Genomic DNA, 17024 nt, shown 5'->3' with positions numbered 1-17024 from the left:
GGCCCGGGCGGGGGCGGGGCCGGGGGCGGAGCTATCGATGGCAGGCGCACGCAGAGATCGCTGAGCTGTCGAGCGGAGGTGGGTGCGGGGAGGCGGCAGGTGGAGGTGGTTCCTCGGCGGGTCCCGGCGGGGCCGAGGGCGGGGGGCAGCGGGCGGTCTCTGCGACCGAGTGGTCTTTCGGGCCGTTGCCCCGTGGGCTGTGGCCGCGGCGGACCCGGGGCCCGAGGCCGAGCGGGCAGCGAAGCAGCGGGGCCGGAGCTCGGCCAGAGGCGGTCGGGGCAGTGGTCAGGGAATTTTCTTAGCTGCCTTTCGTTAGTTCTGGAGTTCTTCAGGACGTGTAGAGGAGGATTTGCTGTAACTTTGCTCTAACCAGGCTATGTGAGGAGCGGGAGCGACCAACACAGAACCACATCCCACGCAGGTCACATCCCACACGGAACCGCGCGCGGTGTTGAGTTTGTCACACAACACTTATTTTCAGCTTTGGGGGTATGAGAGTTTTATAAGTTGCTGACGAGGAGGTAGCGGTCAGTGGAACGTTGGGAGCTCTGGAACCACATTTGTAACAAGTCAAACCGGCCCAATCCAGCTTGTTCAGTAGCAAACTCTGCAGCTTCGATGAAAACACCATATTTAGATCAAAGTTCAGAGGCTCAACGACCACCAGGTGCCCAAAGACCCCGCTAGAAGACTCTGTGAGACTACATAGACTCAATATTGTATCACCTTGAGCCAGCGTGCAGGCAAGAGTCACTGCCCTGTGCATCCAGCACTGCAATAAAGCAGCGCCTGATGCTTAGTGCTACCTTGGTGTTAAGGAGCTTCATTCCTGTTTTTTTGAGGCAATAGCACAATGCCTACCTTGTTCTATTCTGTAGCTAAAAGTAGTTGGACTTTACCTTTTGCACCCTTCCAGAGTCTCAGAGCTGGTCACCATCTGCATTCTGAGGACGACGCGGGGATCTGCTCTTTTGCTCTCATTCAATGTAAGAGAGTTTAATTGAAATCTTACATATGCTTGGACTGTGTATTCTTACTTTGTACGAACAAGTGCATTAATGCCAGCTTACACCTCCTGCAGCACGTGAAGCCTGGTGGGACACTGCGATGGCGGCTCAGATGACTGATGCTCATCGACGGTTCTTGCAGGTTCTGATGTCTAAGGGGATAACAGAAGGATCAGAGGCCAGGAAATTACACCACCACTGCTGTGAAACTGATAAAGGTGTGTTTGTCTTGGAGATGGAAGAAGTTGTGTTTTTTTTCTGGTGCAGCTTGGAGAAATTGGATTTCTGAAAGACACACACCAGCTAAAAATTTTAAAAAACTGTAAATATGTGTCCTCTCTCTTTCCTGAAAGATAAAGTAACACAGCAGTGAGTAAACTAACTTCTAATCATGTCAGATTAATATATGCCACTTTTTATTTTATCAGAATTGGTTTTTATAGATTATACATATAAGTGATTTTAAAAAAATCATTTTTGATGCTGGTAGCACTTCACTATAGGGAATGCTTTTAAGTAAATCCACTTCAGTTATTTCTCTCTGGTGTTGTGGGAGAAGTGACTGTTGCAGAACCGTTTCAGTGAGGATGACATGAGGTTTTCCTGGTGGATGGCTGTACTTTGTCCCATCTCACCTACAATGTATTGCCCGTTCCTAGTCCTGGAAGCTGCGCTCCTGCCAGGCTTAGGAGTGTCCTTCTGTCTTGTCACCATGCTACCCACTCTGCAGGGACTCTTCTGGTTTTGTATCTACTTACCCACAGATGTTAGGTCAGGACGAAGTAGTCTATTTTTGGGCCTCCTGAGCCAGGAACTGTAACTTGGCCACCTTCTTAGATGCTAAAATTGTGAAGTGCAGCTTTTGGTGTGGTCTGACTCCTCTTTATTTTTTATGAGGAATTTATATCCCTTATTTTCACAGAAGATGTACTGGAGCAGCCACTCATCTCACATTAAAATGTTAGAGCTGTTGAACAAAAGGATATTGTTATCTTTCATTTTATACCCACTTTCAGATCTGTTACTAACACTCCCTGATTGTGGTGTGTACAGTGTTTCCTGTTGATGGGCCAGCCAGGTGGCAAAATTATATTTGATATTGTACTTTACAATTGTTCTTGCTGTTACTTGGTTTTGTTTACTTAAGGAGTCTTATATATCAGAATCATGAACTCCTGGACAAGAGCATCCTGGGAATGCCATTTGGCACTGTGCTGTGTTTGGGAGCAGGACCTGTGACTGAGAACACGGTTAAGTTAGTGACAAGTGGTTGTATTTTTGAGACAGGAGTAATTTTTATAAAGTTACAAGCTGTTTCTTAACCCTGATTTTTAAATCCTAGCCTGATGAAGGCAACAGGAGTGCTACTGACAAAAGTCTTGTTTTGGGTGGACCTGATGGTTGTGCTGGTGTTGTGCAGGCAAGAGCCATCACATGCACTTCCACAGAATAGCTCCAAAGGCCATCTTAATTATGTCTGTGATAGAACTGCTGCTAGTATTTAATTTGTTAGTAGAACACGACACAAGATAGCACCCATGTTTTTACAATACTAGAATTTTTTTGATATGTAACTTGATCACTTACATGCCATTAATCTGTGAAACAGAACACACAGAAACAAGGAATTACGTGTGTGTAAAGGAAAGTAAGCCGGTGTATTTTTCTATTCTGAATAGTAATTTTTCCTGGTCATGTTTTATTTTTGATTCAGTTTAGTTCAAGTCACTGTAATTACTGGATTAGTGCTGTGGGTTCCCTACAGCAAGGCAGAATGTCTGAACTCTCTCTCAACTGACTTTCAAGGAGCTGTCTCTGAAGGACAGGAGACAGCAGCGCAAGAAAACGATACATCTGCTGAATAGAAAAGCCCTGTTTGAATTTGCCTCATGGAGTTTTAGTGCTTTTACCTGGGAAAAAACGTTTCACAAAAAAAATCTGCCTGATGTGTAATTGTTTGACTTCTCTCTGTATGTGCTTTTTCTTATTTATTTTCAGTTTACTACGCACATGATAAACTGGACGATTTCATCAGCACTATTAACAGGCACCTGCAGCCTTTGTTTATGCAGATCCGGAAAGGAATGTCAGAAGAGGATGGGAGAGCACATTATGCTGTAGTAGGTATCTGCTTTGTTTGTGTGGGGACAGCTGTGTTTGTGTAGGGACAGCTGTGTTTGTGTGGGGCCAGCAGCAGCTGCAGGAACTGCTGGTAGGACAGGGCAGGGGAAGGATCAACTGCTGTAGCCGTGGTCTGTGGGAGTAGGACATGGCAGCAAGGACCACAGCAGTGTTGGAGTTATTTAACATAAACATTGCTTAAGGGCTGAAGTGAGATTCCTTTTCCACTGGAGACTTTATTTCTTGAGACAGATCTTTAAACTAGAAAACAGAGCCCTCTAACATTAGTTTTCTTTTTCTCCTACTCAAAAATCAACCTAGCACAAAAGGGTTGCTGAGGAGTGACCTATAAGAAGTTTCCCAGATACTTTGCAATGCACATGTCAGAGAGGGAAGCTTATATAACAATTTCAAAAGACCATACAGGAGGTATTTAACACTAACTGCTGCTTTTAACCTTTCTGGGTCATTTTGCCAATTAAGCTGAGCTAATAATAGTAGTAGCACGTGCAGTAAGAGCAGGAAACATCAGCAATTGTTTTTCAGAGTGAAAAAAGAAGTGACTGATAACATAGTTTGTGCTGCTGTCCAGCACTGTGCCTGGTTTGACATGTCAGTTCTGCTGCAGTCTCTGCGTTACTTTGGGGAATCTGGGTTGTTGAAGGGCTTGGCCTGGGCAGAGGCAGCTCTGGAGAACATGTGGCTGGAAGATCAAATGTTGTAAATAAAGGACTGGAGTACCATTGACTGCCCTTCAAGGATCAGCCTATTTCATTCCCCTTAAAGAACTGACATTTCTGTTAATTGTAAGTTGATATATTCTTTTCCTCAGAGGGCCTTTTACAGTTTCTGGTGTAAAACTACAATGGCACTTTGATTCAGTTTATTTCTTTTTTTTTAAGGTGAATTTGGCAGAAACTGAAGTAACTAAAATGGCATCTGACTATACAGAAATTGAATTAGAGTTGTTTAGAAAAACAGTAAGTATGTCAGTTATCATTTAGTAAATCAGATTATTTGGGAAGGTATCACCTTTGAATGAATGGAAATGGAAATGAACGGAGATGCGGTTCAGAAACTAGTTGCCATTTTACGTAAGTTTATCCCAGACTGAATGGGATTGGCAGGGATGGAAGTATGTGCAAGTAATGATTCCCTGCTGGAAGTCAGTTATGGGTAAAGCAAAACCAGCACCAGGGAAGTGCTCCTTGGGGCTGGGGACTCAACACACACGTGCTAAAGTTAAACACCTTTCTTCAGGATTTTCAGTTGTGGTTGCTGAATTTTTCACTGGCTTCAGTAGTTTAGTAATATGCAGTAGATTTTAATGTTAATAACATTTTTTTTTCTGATTTGAATAGAGACATTTGCCTTGTTCCTGCTTAGCCAATTCTGTATTAATAAACTAGTCAGAATGCTGCTTTACAAACAAGAAAACACACACTTGAGATTTTTTAAAGTTCCAAATAGAACTATTGGGCCAAGATTCAAGGACATTTGGTTTTTAATTTCTTATCAACAACCATTAATGTGAGTTGTGATCATAGCTGTGTATCTTGGATGTTTTACCGAATTGTTCTCATAATGTCTTGGACTCTGAGGACTTAATTTTCCAGCCACTAGACTTTTTTTTGCACACTCATTACATTTTTTGTATAAACTGGAAAGAGAGGTGCATTGACTGTTCTGTGTAACAGCTGCAGAAGTCTAATCTCCATGGATAGGACCCAGAGGTTTCCCTGCCCTCCCCCACGCAGCCAGGTCAGCACTGCAGAGGGTGTGTTGTTGTTGCCCATGTCACTGCTGACAGGGACTCTGTGCTAATGAGCAGCAGAAATGTTTCCAGTGAGGTTCTGTGAAGATTGGTGATACTGTACAGCCTTCAGGTGCCAGGTAGGCTCAGAAGTACTAGCGACTCAAGAGTGGAAAACTTAGTTGACAAAGAGCAGATAAAAAGAAAACAGATCTGTCACTGTTGAATGTGCTGAGGGGTCCCTGAAAGCAGCTTCATTTAGGCAGCACGTACACTTCTATTGGTGGAAATGTTTTCTTGGCAAACATCAAAACTGTCAAGGGGACAATGACTGTTTCAGCTTTTGGCCTTTGTTTTACAGTTCTGGTTAAAGCCATATTCTGTAGTATCTCTCACATGTATGGATGCTGAAAAACCTGCACATCAGTACATTACTGTAAGGTGTGTCTGCAGGGGTTTTTTATACTCGGTAATGTTTCTTTCTGTAGATGGACCTAATCCTTTTATCAGAAAATGGCTTTGCCTCATCTACAGATATTTTAAACTTGGCTGACAAACTTAAGACAAAGAAAATGAAGAAAAAGGAAGCAGAACAAGTGCTGAAAGTTTTTGTGGAGGATAAGTGGCTCTCTGAGGTAATTGCTTTCAAGTATTCAACGTATTTCAGTAGGTCCAGCTACCATGTTCTTATGGATATGATGGGTGAAACTGGAGCTATTCTTTAATGAATGATGGCAAAAATGGTTTTAGGGGGCCCGTGCTTATTGCTGCTCCTGTGATTTTTGCAGAAAAGGAAATAGACTTACAAGGAAAAAGTCCTTGGGTAGGTCTGTACAGGACCAAATGGTTTCAGTTTCTTCTACCTGGGCCAGGTGGGTTTGTGTGTTCTGCCCTGACCAGTGACACGCAGACATCCTTCAGCCAGGAATGAGAGCTGGGGAAGGCTCTCCAGGGTGATAGTGCTGTTAGTTACATTTGGAATTTCCTGAAAAGTGGTTAGGCCAAACATGTTGAAAACTCCTGCACCAGGAATGCATGGGCCACTGTGCACATGGTCACATCTCCATGAGAGGAGCAGTTGAGATAGGCTCACCGTGTGAACCCTGCATTGCTTGCCAAATCAGACCTCAGTCCTTCTCTGCTGGAGTCATTGCATCGTAGATCTCCAACCTGCTGCCACACAGTCACTTATATGTTAAAGTGATTTAGCAGAGATTTCCAGAGATACCTCAAGCAGTAAACACCTAGATTTTGTTGAAAGCTGGGAAAATTTCCTCTAACGTGCAAACGGAGGGTCCCAAAACTGCATGCTTCTGTTAAGGAGAGCATGCTTGCTCATCTGTACTTTCCAAGGACTAGTTAAAGATGTGAGATCTTTATTCTGCTCCACTAAACAAATGAGTTCTGCTACTTCAAAGGTATTTTGGCTTTGCATTGTACCACTACCAGCATGTTAGTTTCATGATGGCAGAAAAAGGTGGCTGTCAAATGCTTGCTAGCAGGGGGTTAGCAAAGTCAAAAAAGGTCAAAGAAATTAAATTCCTAATCTTGAGACGTTTCCCTAGAAAAATGGAGAATATACTCTGCATACTCGTTGCATAATTGAAATGGAACAGTACATTCTCAGCAACTACCAGGACGTGGCAAGGAAATGTAACATCTGTCGCAGCCTCGCAGTCCAGGTAATGTCTGTTTATCACATGGTCATAGCTGAGGTTTGTGATACTTCCCTTTGAGTATTAGGCATGCGTTAAAAAATCCTAGTATTGTAATCTCGTTGTGGTGCTTAAAAGAAAACCCATTATTTTTCTTAGTAGGCACTTTTATCTTCTGTCTTTAGTAAAAAATTATCTTGGAGCAGTGTCTCCAAGTATAAACTTGGAGAAAGTGCACTCACCCAGTGACAAATGTGGTTGTACTGTCTGGCTTTCCAAACCAGCAGGCTAGAGATGCGCCCCTGATGTTGAAACAGGTTTAGCTGTGAGGTGTTACCAGTCTCCTCTTTGGGCCTTAGCAACAGCAGTCTTCACGTGACACACGTTCATTCTTAGGGTTCCTGGGGTTTGGGTCAGGAATTACTTGTGTCTGGACCTCAGCATGAATATAATAATGTGGTTATATAGAGCATGCTAGAACACTGTGTTGTGATAACTGGAATGCTACCAGTTTAGTCTTGCATAAGTGGTTACAGCCTGGATTTCTGTTCCAAAACTGCTGCATTCTCTTGCTCTGTGAGCGTGCAAGGACAGGTTAGAAAGATTTTTTAATCATCACTCCTGGATTTCAGAGCCAAGTATGTGAATCCTGTGGAATTGGAATGCATTTACCTTGTGTTAGAAAGTACTTCAAGGCTCAGACTGAACCCCGCTGTCCGAAGTGTAATGAATTCTGGTCTTGTGACATCCCAGGTACCAAGCAATCTATTTTTAAAAAAACAGTGTAGTAATACTAGGAAATGAGCTGTGATGTTTAATGGCAGTACCTGTATTATTTACAACTGTAACTGAGTATCAGTTCTTTCTGACTTCAGCTGTACGTTTGAGACATTAAACCACACATGGGTAACAAGCCCTCACAGTGCCCAGACTGTGCCACAGGGGCACAGCAGACCCTGCATGTTGTTCGTAACTACCTTAAGGTGGGGGGGTGGCAGGGAATAGGGGACACGCACAACCCATGGCACTAAAACTTCAGGAAATACTGAGCTTTTAAGAATCTCTTTGGAACCCCCCTATTTCTCCAGGAGAATTGGACATTGTGAACAGCAACACAGGAATACACAAAGCATTTTAAAAATCAGGAGGTTATACAATATTATGCTTTTTTTGTGTGTGTCATTCATTAACCTTCGTTGTCTTTACAGGCATGAGTCGAATGAACTCCCAGTCACCATAGAGCTCCATTCTCAGCCGTAGATGATGACAGTAGACTTGCTGTCAGTGACAGCTATTTTCACTCACTCTGGAAGAAGAGCCAGATTGTATTATATTCATTAATAACAATGGTCAGTGTACTTATTTTCTGTACTTCTAATAAAATTATCGTTGACTTTCCTGTTCTTATTTACAGTAATGCCTACACAGCTTTTTTGGAGGCTGTTTTGTGTTTGAAGTTCTCCATATTCTTGGGTTGGGACTTTCAGTGCACGTTTGGGGATAAGAGAGGCAAATGTTTTAGTCAGTCCTGCAAGCTAATTTATGCAGGTGGACTCTTCAAAGAAGCCTTTCTCAGCAAATGCTCCCTATTTGTCAACTACACAATGGAACTGACACCTGCTGTAGCACCTCAAGCAGGTGAGAAATCCGTGCAGCACATGTAAGGTCTCTGACCTAGGGCTGGAGTTGGAACACTTCCAGCTGACACTTTGGCTTTGAGTTTTGTCCCTTCTTTAGATGCAGAAGAGTTTGTCTTGACATAAGGCCAGGTCACGAGCAGTTTTACTCCGTAAGGGAGGGAATATTGCCACAGTCAGAACAATTGGGAAGGAGTACGACAGGACTTGGGGCAATGTCAGCTTATGTCTACAAAGTGCTGAAAAAATTACCATATTGAGATTCTTTAGATTTTTAGTCCTAATACTTCTGTCTCCAGTTTTATGTAAGGATGTTTCTTCCTTTAAGAGTGACTTAAATAAAAAAAAGAAGGAACGTTACTGCCAGACACCAGACTGGAATGGCAGCGTTCCTGTCCTTGGTAACGACACTTCAGGAAGGCACTGGTTCAGCTGATAGTTAATGAAAGTATAACTAAGCTTCAGTTTATTTAACGGCAATTAAACTATGGGTTAACTTCAGTTATGTTCCTGGGCTTTAACAAGATGTCATGGTTTAGGAATGGTACTCCCCAATTTAATGTTTCCATCGTAACACTCCAAACCACCAGCTGCTCTTTCCCCTGGGGTGGGCTGGAGAGAACTGGGAGCACAAAAGGTGAAGATCATGGGTTGATATAAGAAGAAGCTGGGAACAGCAATGGAATCCAAGAAAACAAACAGTGATAATTACAATACTAATAACACAGTGTACAAAAGAGAAGTTTCACAGGCAAGTGCTCACAACCACTACCACCTTACTGCAAAAATTAACCCTGTCCTTGGCTGGAACCAGGATACACAAGTAACTTCTTCCATTCAGGAGACTGGTACCTTGCTTTGTGTTAGCTTTATTTTACAACAGAGAGAAAATACATTATAAAATGTCACCATTTCTCTAGGTGACTCCAGGCTTTAGTGCTATTAAATCCAAGTAGAAGATAACACTGAGCCGGTGTTGCAGACAGAGGCAGAGCCCTGGCAGTGCCCAGACACAGGCTGTTTCTGAGGGACACATGCACACAGGACACTGACCTAACGTGCTCTTCACAAGGAGTAATTAGAAACATCTACAAAAATGAAGTGGCTGCAGCATCATCTTTCCAGTTGCCCTCCCGATTCTCCATGCTTTAGAAAGAGGTTGTTGGTTTTTGGTTTTGCTCCACTTCTAACCTCTCGTGAGCTAATTCCCATTACAATGTTGCAGACAATGCTTCAGAGCTATGACCACCAGAAACTGACAGAGAAGCTGAGCTCAAGTGATCGCACATAGTGCCAATATTTAACTGGAATAAACAGAATCTGTCCAGGCATCAGAATGCAGGACTGAAATGCAGCCTTTGTGAAATTGGGAAACTTGACCAAGTCGGGATCTTCCACATCAACCTATAAAAACCCAAATGATCATTAGCAGAATGTCTTTACTCAAATATGATTTGATAAGGTAACATTACAGATACAAAAATTTCAGGCAACTATTTACCTGACTAGTGTTGTGAAGAATTTGGCTTTCATGTGGGTACAGGTTTTCTGAATCTTGTGGTGAATACAGACGGATATACTTTCTTCCTAATACCTGTATATAGTAAAATAAATGTTTTCCATTTATCATTAAGCAGTACATTACTGGAAGCTGTGGGCCACACCTGGCATTTAACAGTAAATATACCTAATTACAAGGAACATCCTCTTTGTTAGTTATAGACACTGCTATAATAAAAAGTTAAATCAAACTATTGAAATTCAAGTACCTGTTCCTTGGAGCAGATAAGAATTTGAATGCCTTTAGGAAGGAAATGCCTTTAATCAAATTACTTTCAATTTAAACTTTGAGGCACCCAATTTATACATTATTATTTGGGCTCTATGTAGCTAGAAATAAGTAGAACTGAGAATAAAGAGGTTGAATCTTCATTGCAGTTCATATCGTCAGGCAGAGATACCTACACAGTGACTGCCAAGCTTTGATATGCTCCTAAAACTCTTATTCCTGTGTCATCATTAAACTAGTTCTTTCACTAGAGTGCTGAAATGACAATTTGTAAGCTGACTGGCTTGGCTGCCCTGAACACCACACGAACTACAAGTTGTCAGTGCCCAGAAATGGCAGCATGAAAGAGTCAAAGCTGATTCCTGCACTTATACCAGTGGAACAGAAGGCTTAGCATGAAGATTCATGCTGCTTGTGCCAGCATTCCAGATCTTCTCAAAGGCTAGGCATGATCATGCTTGTTTGGAACTGTCCTGTTAAGAGATAAGTCAGTACTCTAATCACAGTACCCTGGACTGGTGTTATGCTACTCAACCATTCCCGAGCAACCTGCTTTTCCTCTATCTTAACATCCCTTCCCACATAATAGAATAGGATTTCCTGAAATCTTACCAACACCCAAGCTGTCATACTGAATATTCAGAGTTTGTTGCTTCAAGGACAGCAAATAAATATATTCTATAGGCTGGATAAGTACCAACGTACTCCTGCCCTGTCCTACTCTTCACTATCACTGGTTAAACTACTAGAGTATTGATCTGAATAACTTTGGCTGTACATGCATTTTTAGGATGCCTTCCATACCCTAAGAGGATTATGGATATTAATTAGCTCTCTAAAGACCCCAGTGTTACATGGCATTTTTGATGATGTACGGAAGTGACAAAAAAGCTGGTTATTGCTCCAACAGCACATTTTTTTGAATACCTGAACTTTTTGGGGGACTGTCACCAGATGTTAACAGCTCCTTTCTTCACTTGCCTCATGGGCAAGGCCTTGTATATTATAAGGTTGTAGGCACCAGTTAATGGGCAATATCCTGCATCTCCAGCTACTGGTTTCCTCATTACTGGAAACACTATGATCTCGGCAGCAGCCACCACCCAGCCAGCAGGGATCAATGCACTTTGTTTAGTTGCGCTTGTGCCTTCCTCTACTCTACAGCCACACTTTGAATGGCATCACGAGGCAGCGCAGTTTTAATTGAAAGCTGAAAACTGCCAGATCACCTGCTGTTCAAATCACCAAGACTTTCACAGCACTGGCAGATACTCTCCCATTCTTCGAGCAGAAGAAAACAAGTTCTGAGGTTTGTGAGGGAAGTATCTTTTCTCAGTCTAACAGCTCCTGTAATTGACTTCCATTAGAAAAATCTCCCTCAAGCTTTACACAGAGTGTATAGTACAGTACTTTGCTTTCAGAGTGCAGCTGTGTGTGCATGCCAGGCAGGTAGCAGGGAAGAGAAATACAATCCGTATAGAGTTGCACAGCAGTTGTAAAAACCTACTTTAGAAAGGCCTGAATTAAGTCTCAGTTCCAAATGAAAACACAGGTTCACAAGATGCAGCTGTTTGGGACAGAGAAACTAAGGCTCAGCCTATAAATAAGCACAAGTATAAAGTGTTCAATGTCACAATCCTGCTGGAAAATGTGTGAAAGTGTAAGCCATTTTTTGTTAGAGTCTGATGGGACAGCAATCTCTTTCCAGTAAGCAAGACACCTCTCAGCATTTGAGGATTTACAGTTGTCAACTGCTTGGACCCAGAAGACTTTTCTAGGCTTGTTTAGTACCACAGGGCCCCAGTATTTTATTGGGCTATTCTGCACTAAAAGTCATCATCAAAAAGCCTACCAAGAGAAACTCAGCAGAAATGAGGCCACAGTGCAAATATTAATTCATATCTCTCTGCATGCATGAATAGATATTTTATTGGGTAACCTGATGTGGATTAAAGTATGCACCTAAGGCCCCCTCAAAATCTTGCATTCCAGATGTGCTGGTTTTGGCCAGGGGAGAATTAATTTTCTTCACAGTGGCTGATGTGGGGCTGTGTTTTGGATCTGTGCTGAACACAGGGTTGATAATATAGAGACATTTTTGTTATTGCTGAGCAGGGTTTACACAGAGCCAAAGCCTTTCCTGCCCCTCGTGTGGCCACGTTGGGGAGGGATTTGGGAGCGCGTGGGAGGTTGGGAGGAGACAAAACTGGGACTGCAACTGACCCAAGGGATATTCCAGACTTATGACATCCTGCTCAGTATGTAAAGCTGGGGGAAAGAAGGAGGAAGCAGGGGGAAATGTTTGGAGTGATGACATTTGTCTTCCCCAGTCACTGCTACACATGATAGGGCCCTGCTCTCCTGGAGGTGGCTGAATACCTGTTGCCCATAAGAAGCACTGAATTAATTATTTGTTTTGCTCTGCTTGTGTGCATGGCTTTTGTTTCACCTATGAAAGTGTTATTATGTCAACTCAGAAGTTTTCTATCTTCACTTTCCTGATTCTCTCACCGATCCTGCTGGTTGATGGATGAGTGAATGGCTGTGTGGGGCTTGGGGGCTGCCTAGAGTTAAACCATGACATCAGAAAAAGAAGCTCCTTGATACACTGTGAGAGGATCCAGGTTCTTCCCAACTCTGTTACAAACTCCCTGTGTGACTTTGGAAAAGCTGCTTCTTGTGATTTCTATTTATCATCTGTGAAACAAGGGTAAGTAATGGTCTGTCTCAATGAGGAACACTTGTGGCCTACAAGATTACACTGAACATTAGGTTGCAGTAACGACAAATGCAATGTAATAACAAAATAGTACCTGCATGTTCTCTATCCTTTAATTGTTCCTCGAGTTTTCTGCATCCCTTGTCTCTAACACTTACATACCATAAACATTTTTAATAAGTATTGCATTAATGGCATGTGTAGAGTAACTAGAGTACATACCTGGGCTAAAAAGTTTTGCTGAGGATCCTGATGAAGAGGTGAGATAGTGCCTCCTGGACCAAACCAAGCATTAATGGTGATGTCATCTTCTTCCCCTTCCCCCAGACAGCAGTAGTCAGGGATATTGATATCTTCTTTCAGTTCTGGGATCTATTTCCATAAAGAAATAAACATTAAAAAGGATACATGCTGACTTGCCAAACATAATTAATTCATCAAACAGATGGACGAGGCTTGACACAAAGAAAACAAATGACCTGCTTGTCCAGCAAGGGCAGGAGAAAAATAGCTGACCTGCTAGGAATCTGCAGGAAATGTCCTCATACTTTCTGTTCTAGTGAGCAGATTCTGCTGGAAGGAGAGGTGGGAGAAAAAAAGAGGTTTCTCTTTCTTCAGAGATCTTTGCCTTAGCAGAAACCAGAGACACACACGAGAGTAAGCAGGTTTGCGGTTCATGGAAAAGAAACAGCTGATCCCTTATATGCTATGCTTGTTTCTCCATGAGATTCCTTTTTATGTCTCCCATCAACCTAAATTCTGGTAAACTGGAATGACATTTCAGATTATGGTGATCAACGCTGAACACTGTTCCCTGTCCAAACCTCTTCCCTGAATTTGAGGAACTGCTACTTTCTGAGTGATTATCCTGGTAAGTATATGCTTACAGCACTAGGATTGCATACCTTAATCCCTAGAGCGGTTTATTTCCATATTTTTCAGCCAAATGGAACAAACCTCTTCCTCCGTTCTTTCAAATCATGGGAACAGAAACTTAATAATTACCGTGAGTTCTTCATATACCCTTTGATCTAGTACAGTTGAAGGGAACACTTTACCGTAGATTAAAACATTCACTCAATTTTACCTGATCAAAAAGCTGGTGCTGGGCAAGGTATCCTACACTGTTCTGAAATGACAGCAGAGAAATAAAAAACACATAGCGACATATAGTGTATGACTTCTCAGTCAGTTAATTTACTTACAGGTGAACAGAATTTACTTATAGGTAACATCCACTTCCAATATCCTATTCAGAGAACTGTTTCAACAGTATAAGGGGTCTTCTGAAATAGCAATTTATAGCTCCACTGAAATTGCAAGAGTGTATATGTGTCTCCATAATCAATAAGTCATCTAGCTCGAGTTAACTGGAGGAAGCTGAGCTATAACCCCATGGACTCTCAACACTCTTGTCAGTCCCATGAGCATGTGCTGCATCTTTATAGCCAGACACTACTGGCACACAGACCAGTTCTCCTTCACTCTTTGGAACTACCTCCATACTCTATTCCGGGCTGCACTGCAGAGCAGTTTGCTACGGCACACAGTACTACCTGCCAGAAGGTCAGGAAACAGAAAGAGGAGCTTTGGATTCTCAGCTGTGAAAGCAAAAGGACATTCCAACTGCTAATTGATTTTTATTTTTCTGCCTTGTGGCATGTGAATTTGGATCTTGATCCTGCTGGCTGAGGATCCCTAATACTTAGACTCCACCAGTCAGGCTTTTGCTGTAGAATGTATGTATTTATTTGTCAAATTCCAGCTGCTGTACATTCGATTATATGTAAAAATCAAACCTAGGTATTGTTTCAATAACTATTTCTAGCTTCAGATCTTGAAAATATGTCAAGCCTTTTAATTCAGAGTTGTGCTTACAGCACACCCTCTCCCTTGACCATCACCTTTGAGGATGTTTGTTGGAAGCAGAACTGTTGTCTGTAACAGTACTATGCTGCTGTGTTTGGAGATGAAATAAAATGAGTGCAACACACCTCATCCATGATATACTGGCTGATGAAGTCACTGACAGTCATGAGCTGCTGAGACCATTCCTCATCTGTGTACCGGGCACCCAACTCCACGGGGACTGTGCGGCACCCTGCGACTTGACAAAAATAGTCCACGCTGAAATAAAGAAAAGTTCAATTACATTTTATACTTCTTTTCTTAGTAATTGTGAATGTAAGGCAATCAATCCAAATCAGTCCTGTAGGGTAATAAAATTCTACTACCACAAGTTTCTTGTCTCTAAACCCAACCAACCAGAGACAAAAGGCAGCAGAAAACAATGTAAGCGGCAAGGAAATCAGCAGGCTGGTTTGTGCGTACATTATCCCACAACTGTCTATTTTATTTTGGTTTAAAATCTTGTTTGCCTCAGTTAACTGTGGTTTCCTTAGGAGCTAAGGAGATTTAAGCTATTAAGTCTCTCTTGGTGAGGGATAGCCAATCTTCTTACTGCCTGCTGCCATGTTTGCTAAATAAAATGTATCTTTTTATCATTAATACTAGATCAACTCTCTGCCAGTGTCAAATTCCCTACACAGGTGCCAAGAATATACATCCTGGTTACAGCCAGAGGGATTACTCTAATGGGTGGAACACATCTCTCCATGGACAATGGTATTATGTAAATGGAGGAGTTAATCTTTTAAAAAGTGTCCAAAGTTACCCAGTGGAGTACCTTCCCTCAAAAATGAATAAAATCCCTAAAAATAGCAAGTGTGTTCACTTAATGTCAATTGTACCCTTGGCTGTTGAACAAAAGCAATTGTTCAAACTATGCATGAGTGTTTTTTCCCCTTTTGTAAGGAATCATGAGCTTCGCCTCACAAATACTCAGTGCACTGATGCTTACATTAGGCAGGCAGCACAATGCTATTACTCACTCCTGCATGGTGGTGGCTGAAACTCAACATGCAAACATGACAGTGAGCAAACATCAGGGCTTGCACTTGTGAATGAAAAAGTCAATCATGGTGACTCATGGCTCTGAAATTCACTTCCCATTGCACTGATTATCGACACATTCCAAGGGGTAAAAATCACAGACCCACTGAGCTGTGAGAAGCCCACTGGCACTTTGCAACGTGCAATCCTTTTGAGTTCCCAGCTGAGCAACACACTGCACCACCGATTCGCCACTGGGCTCCCGGGACAGCCCCAGGCTGGGCGGAGGGTCACCTTCGCCCTGGCTCAGTCTGGCTCTTGCTGTGTGATGCTCTGAATGCTTCCCTTATCTATGAAGCCACTTCCACAGAGAAGTAGAAAGGTGCTGCCAGCAAAACTCACTGCCCACAGTGTCCATCCTCTGCAAAGGTCTCTGCTGCTCTACCGATCACCAAGATACCCAACACAGGGAACGATCGTACCTTGACTTGGACAAGGAAGAAACTTCTTTCTCACCTCCACTTCTTCATACACGGCCAGTGGTCCATGACGCCCTCCAGGACCACGGGCCGCTCGGGAAGGAGGTAGTTGTCTCTGAAGTGCTCCAGCGAAGGGCAGTGAAGGTGTGGAATCGCCTCCTCCGGCTGCACCGTGAGGGGCGGCGGGGGCCGCTCCGGCCGGACCCTCTGGAAGGGACGTTCCCCCTCAACACGCGGCAGAGACCCCCGTGGAGGCTGGAGGCCGGGAAGGAGGGGGGGTTCGAGGCCGGGAAGGAGGGGGGTTCCGAGGCCGGGAAGGAGGGGGGGTTCGAGGCCGGGAAGGAGGGGGGTTCGAGGCCGGGAAGGAGGGGGGTTCGAGGCGGGTGACCCGGGCGGGGGGGCGGGCGGTACCTGTGCGCGGGGCCGGTCCCGCGGCGCCATCTGGCGGGGCAGGCGCAGCTGCAGCGCGCGCACCAGGCGCGCCAGGACGTTGTCCAGGACGGCGGCACCGAGCAGGAGCCCCAGGTCGCAGAGGCGCACGGCGGCCCGCGGGCGGCCCGCGGCCACCTCGGCCAGGGCCCCGAAGAGGCAGCCGTAGGCGTAGACCTGCCGCCAGCCCTTGCCGACCTCCCTCCAAGGCACGGCGTTCAGCTTCTCCCAGGAATAGTCGCGCAGGACGTCGCTGAGGCGCCCCAGCGCCGCCGCTGCCGCCGCCTCGGGCGGGCCCGGCTGGCTGTAGAGCAGCGCGCGGGCGCGCCGCAGCAGCGGCAGGACGCAGCCCTCCACCTCCCCGCTCAGCGCCAAGGTCAGCCCCTCCTCGGCGCAAGGAAGCAGCGCCCGCACCTCGGCCCACAGCGCGGGGCCACTGCCTGCGCCCTCCGCGCCGCCGGCCGCCGCCATGGCCGCATCTCCGCTGGCGCCCGCGCGGGGGCGCTGCCGGGCCGGGCCGGGCGCGGGAGGAGCGTTGGCCTC

The 17024-nt window shown here is 44.3% G+C and overlaps 2 protein-coding genes across 3 annotated transcripts; one reads left to right on the top strand and one right to left on the bottom strand.

The window, feature by feature from the left end:
* Positions 1-28: 28 nt before the first annotated feature.
* On the top strand, positions 29-7949 carry NSMCE1 (NSE1 homolog, SMC5-SMC6 complex component). 2 transcript variants are annotated; one of them, XM_027891953.1, is made up of 9 exons: positions 29-78; positions 905-986; positions 1082-1225; positions 3006-3127; positions 4031-4108; positions 5370-5516; positions 6447-6563; positions 7169-7289; positions 7745-7949. In XM_027891953.1, the coding sequence occupies exons 3-9, from the start codon at positions 1108-1110 to the stop codon at positions 7774-7776; spliced, it is 735 nt and encodes a 244-aa protein (XP_027747754.1). In that variant the 5' UTR covers positions 29-78; positions 905-986; positions 1082-1107; the 3' UTR covers positions 7777-7949. The 2 variants fall into 2 exon arrangements, with proteins under 2 accessions (XP_027747754.1, XP_027747755.1); XM_027891954.1 differs by lacking the exon at positions 7745-7949 and having other exon boundaries at positions 7126-7197.
* A 1431-nt stretch (positions 7950-9380) lies between these two features.
* KDM8 (lysine demethylase 8) lies at positions 9381-16952 on the bottom strand. Its single transcript, XM_027891965.1, has 7 exons — positions 16464-16952; positions 16090-16259; positions 14676-14808; positions 13769-13810; positions 12904-13053; positions 9675-9767; positions 9381-9577 (listed from the first exon to the last, which is right to left on the bottom strand). Exons 1-7 carry the CDS (start codon positions 16950-16952, stop codon positions 9413-9415), a joined length of 1242 nt encoding a protein of 413 aa, XP_027747766.1. The 3' UTR covers positions 9381-9412.
* Positions 16953-17024: the final 72 nt, after the last annotated feature.

Source organism: Empidonax traillii, unplaced genomic scaffold, assembly GCF_003031625.1.
Source record: "Empidonax traillii isolate 1590-97213 ecotype Southwest subspecies unplaced genomic scaffold, ASM303162v1 scaffold335:size599443, whole genome shotgun sequence".
NCBI lineage: Eukaryota > Metazoa > Chordata > Aves > Passeriformes > Tyrannidae > Empidonax > Empidonax traillii.
This window is presented reverse-complemented; position numbering and strand designations above follow the sequence as displayed.

Coding starts and splice junctions, on each gene's coding strand:
- NSMCE1 (XM_027891953.1), top strand. CDS start 1,108: ATGGCGGCTCAGATGACTGATGCTCATCGACGGTTCTTGCAGGTTCTG. Junction 4,109..5,369: donor TAGAGTTGTTTAGAAAAACA/GTAAGTATGTCA, acceptor TTCTTTCTGTAG/ATGGACCTAATCCTTTTATC. Junction 7,290..7,744: donor CTGGTCTTGTGACATCCCAG/GTACCAAGCAAT, acceptor TTGTCTTTACAG/GCATGAGTCGAATGAACTCC.
- KDM8 (XM_027891965.1), bottom strand. CDS start 16,952: ATGGCGGCGGCCGGCGGCGCGGAGGGCGCAGGCAGTGGCCCCGCGCTG. Junction 16,260..16,463: donor GGGACCGGCCCCGCGCACAG/GTACCGCCCGCC, acceptor CGTCCCTTCCAG/AGGGTCCGGCCGGAGCGGCC. Junction 13,054..13,768: donor AGCACCAGCTTTTTGATCAG/GTAAAATTGAGT, acceptor TTATGGAAATAG/ATCCCAGAACTGAAAGAAGA.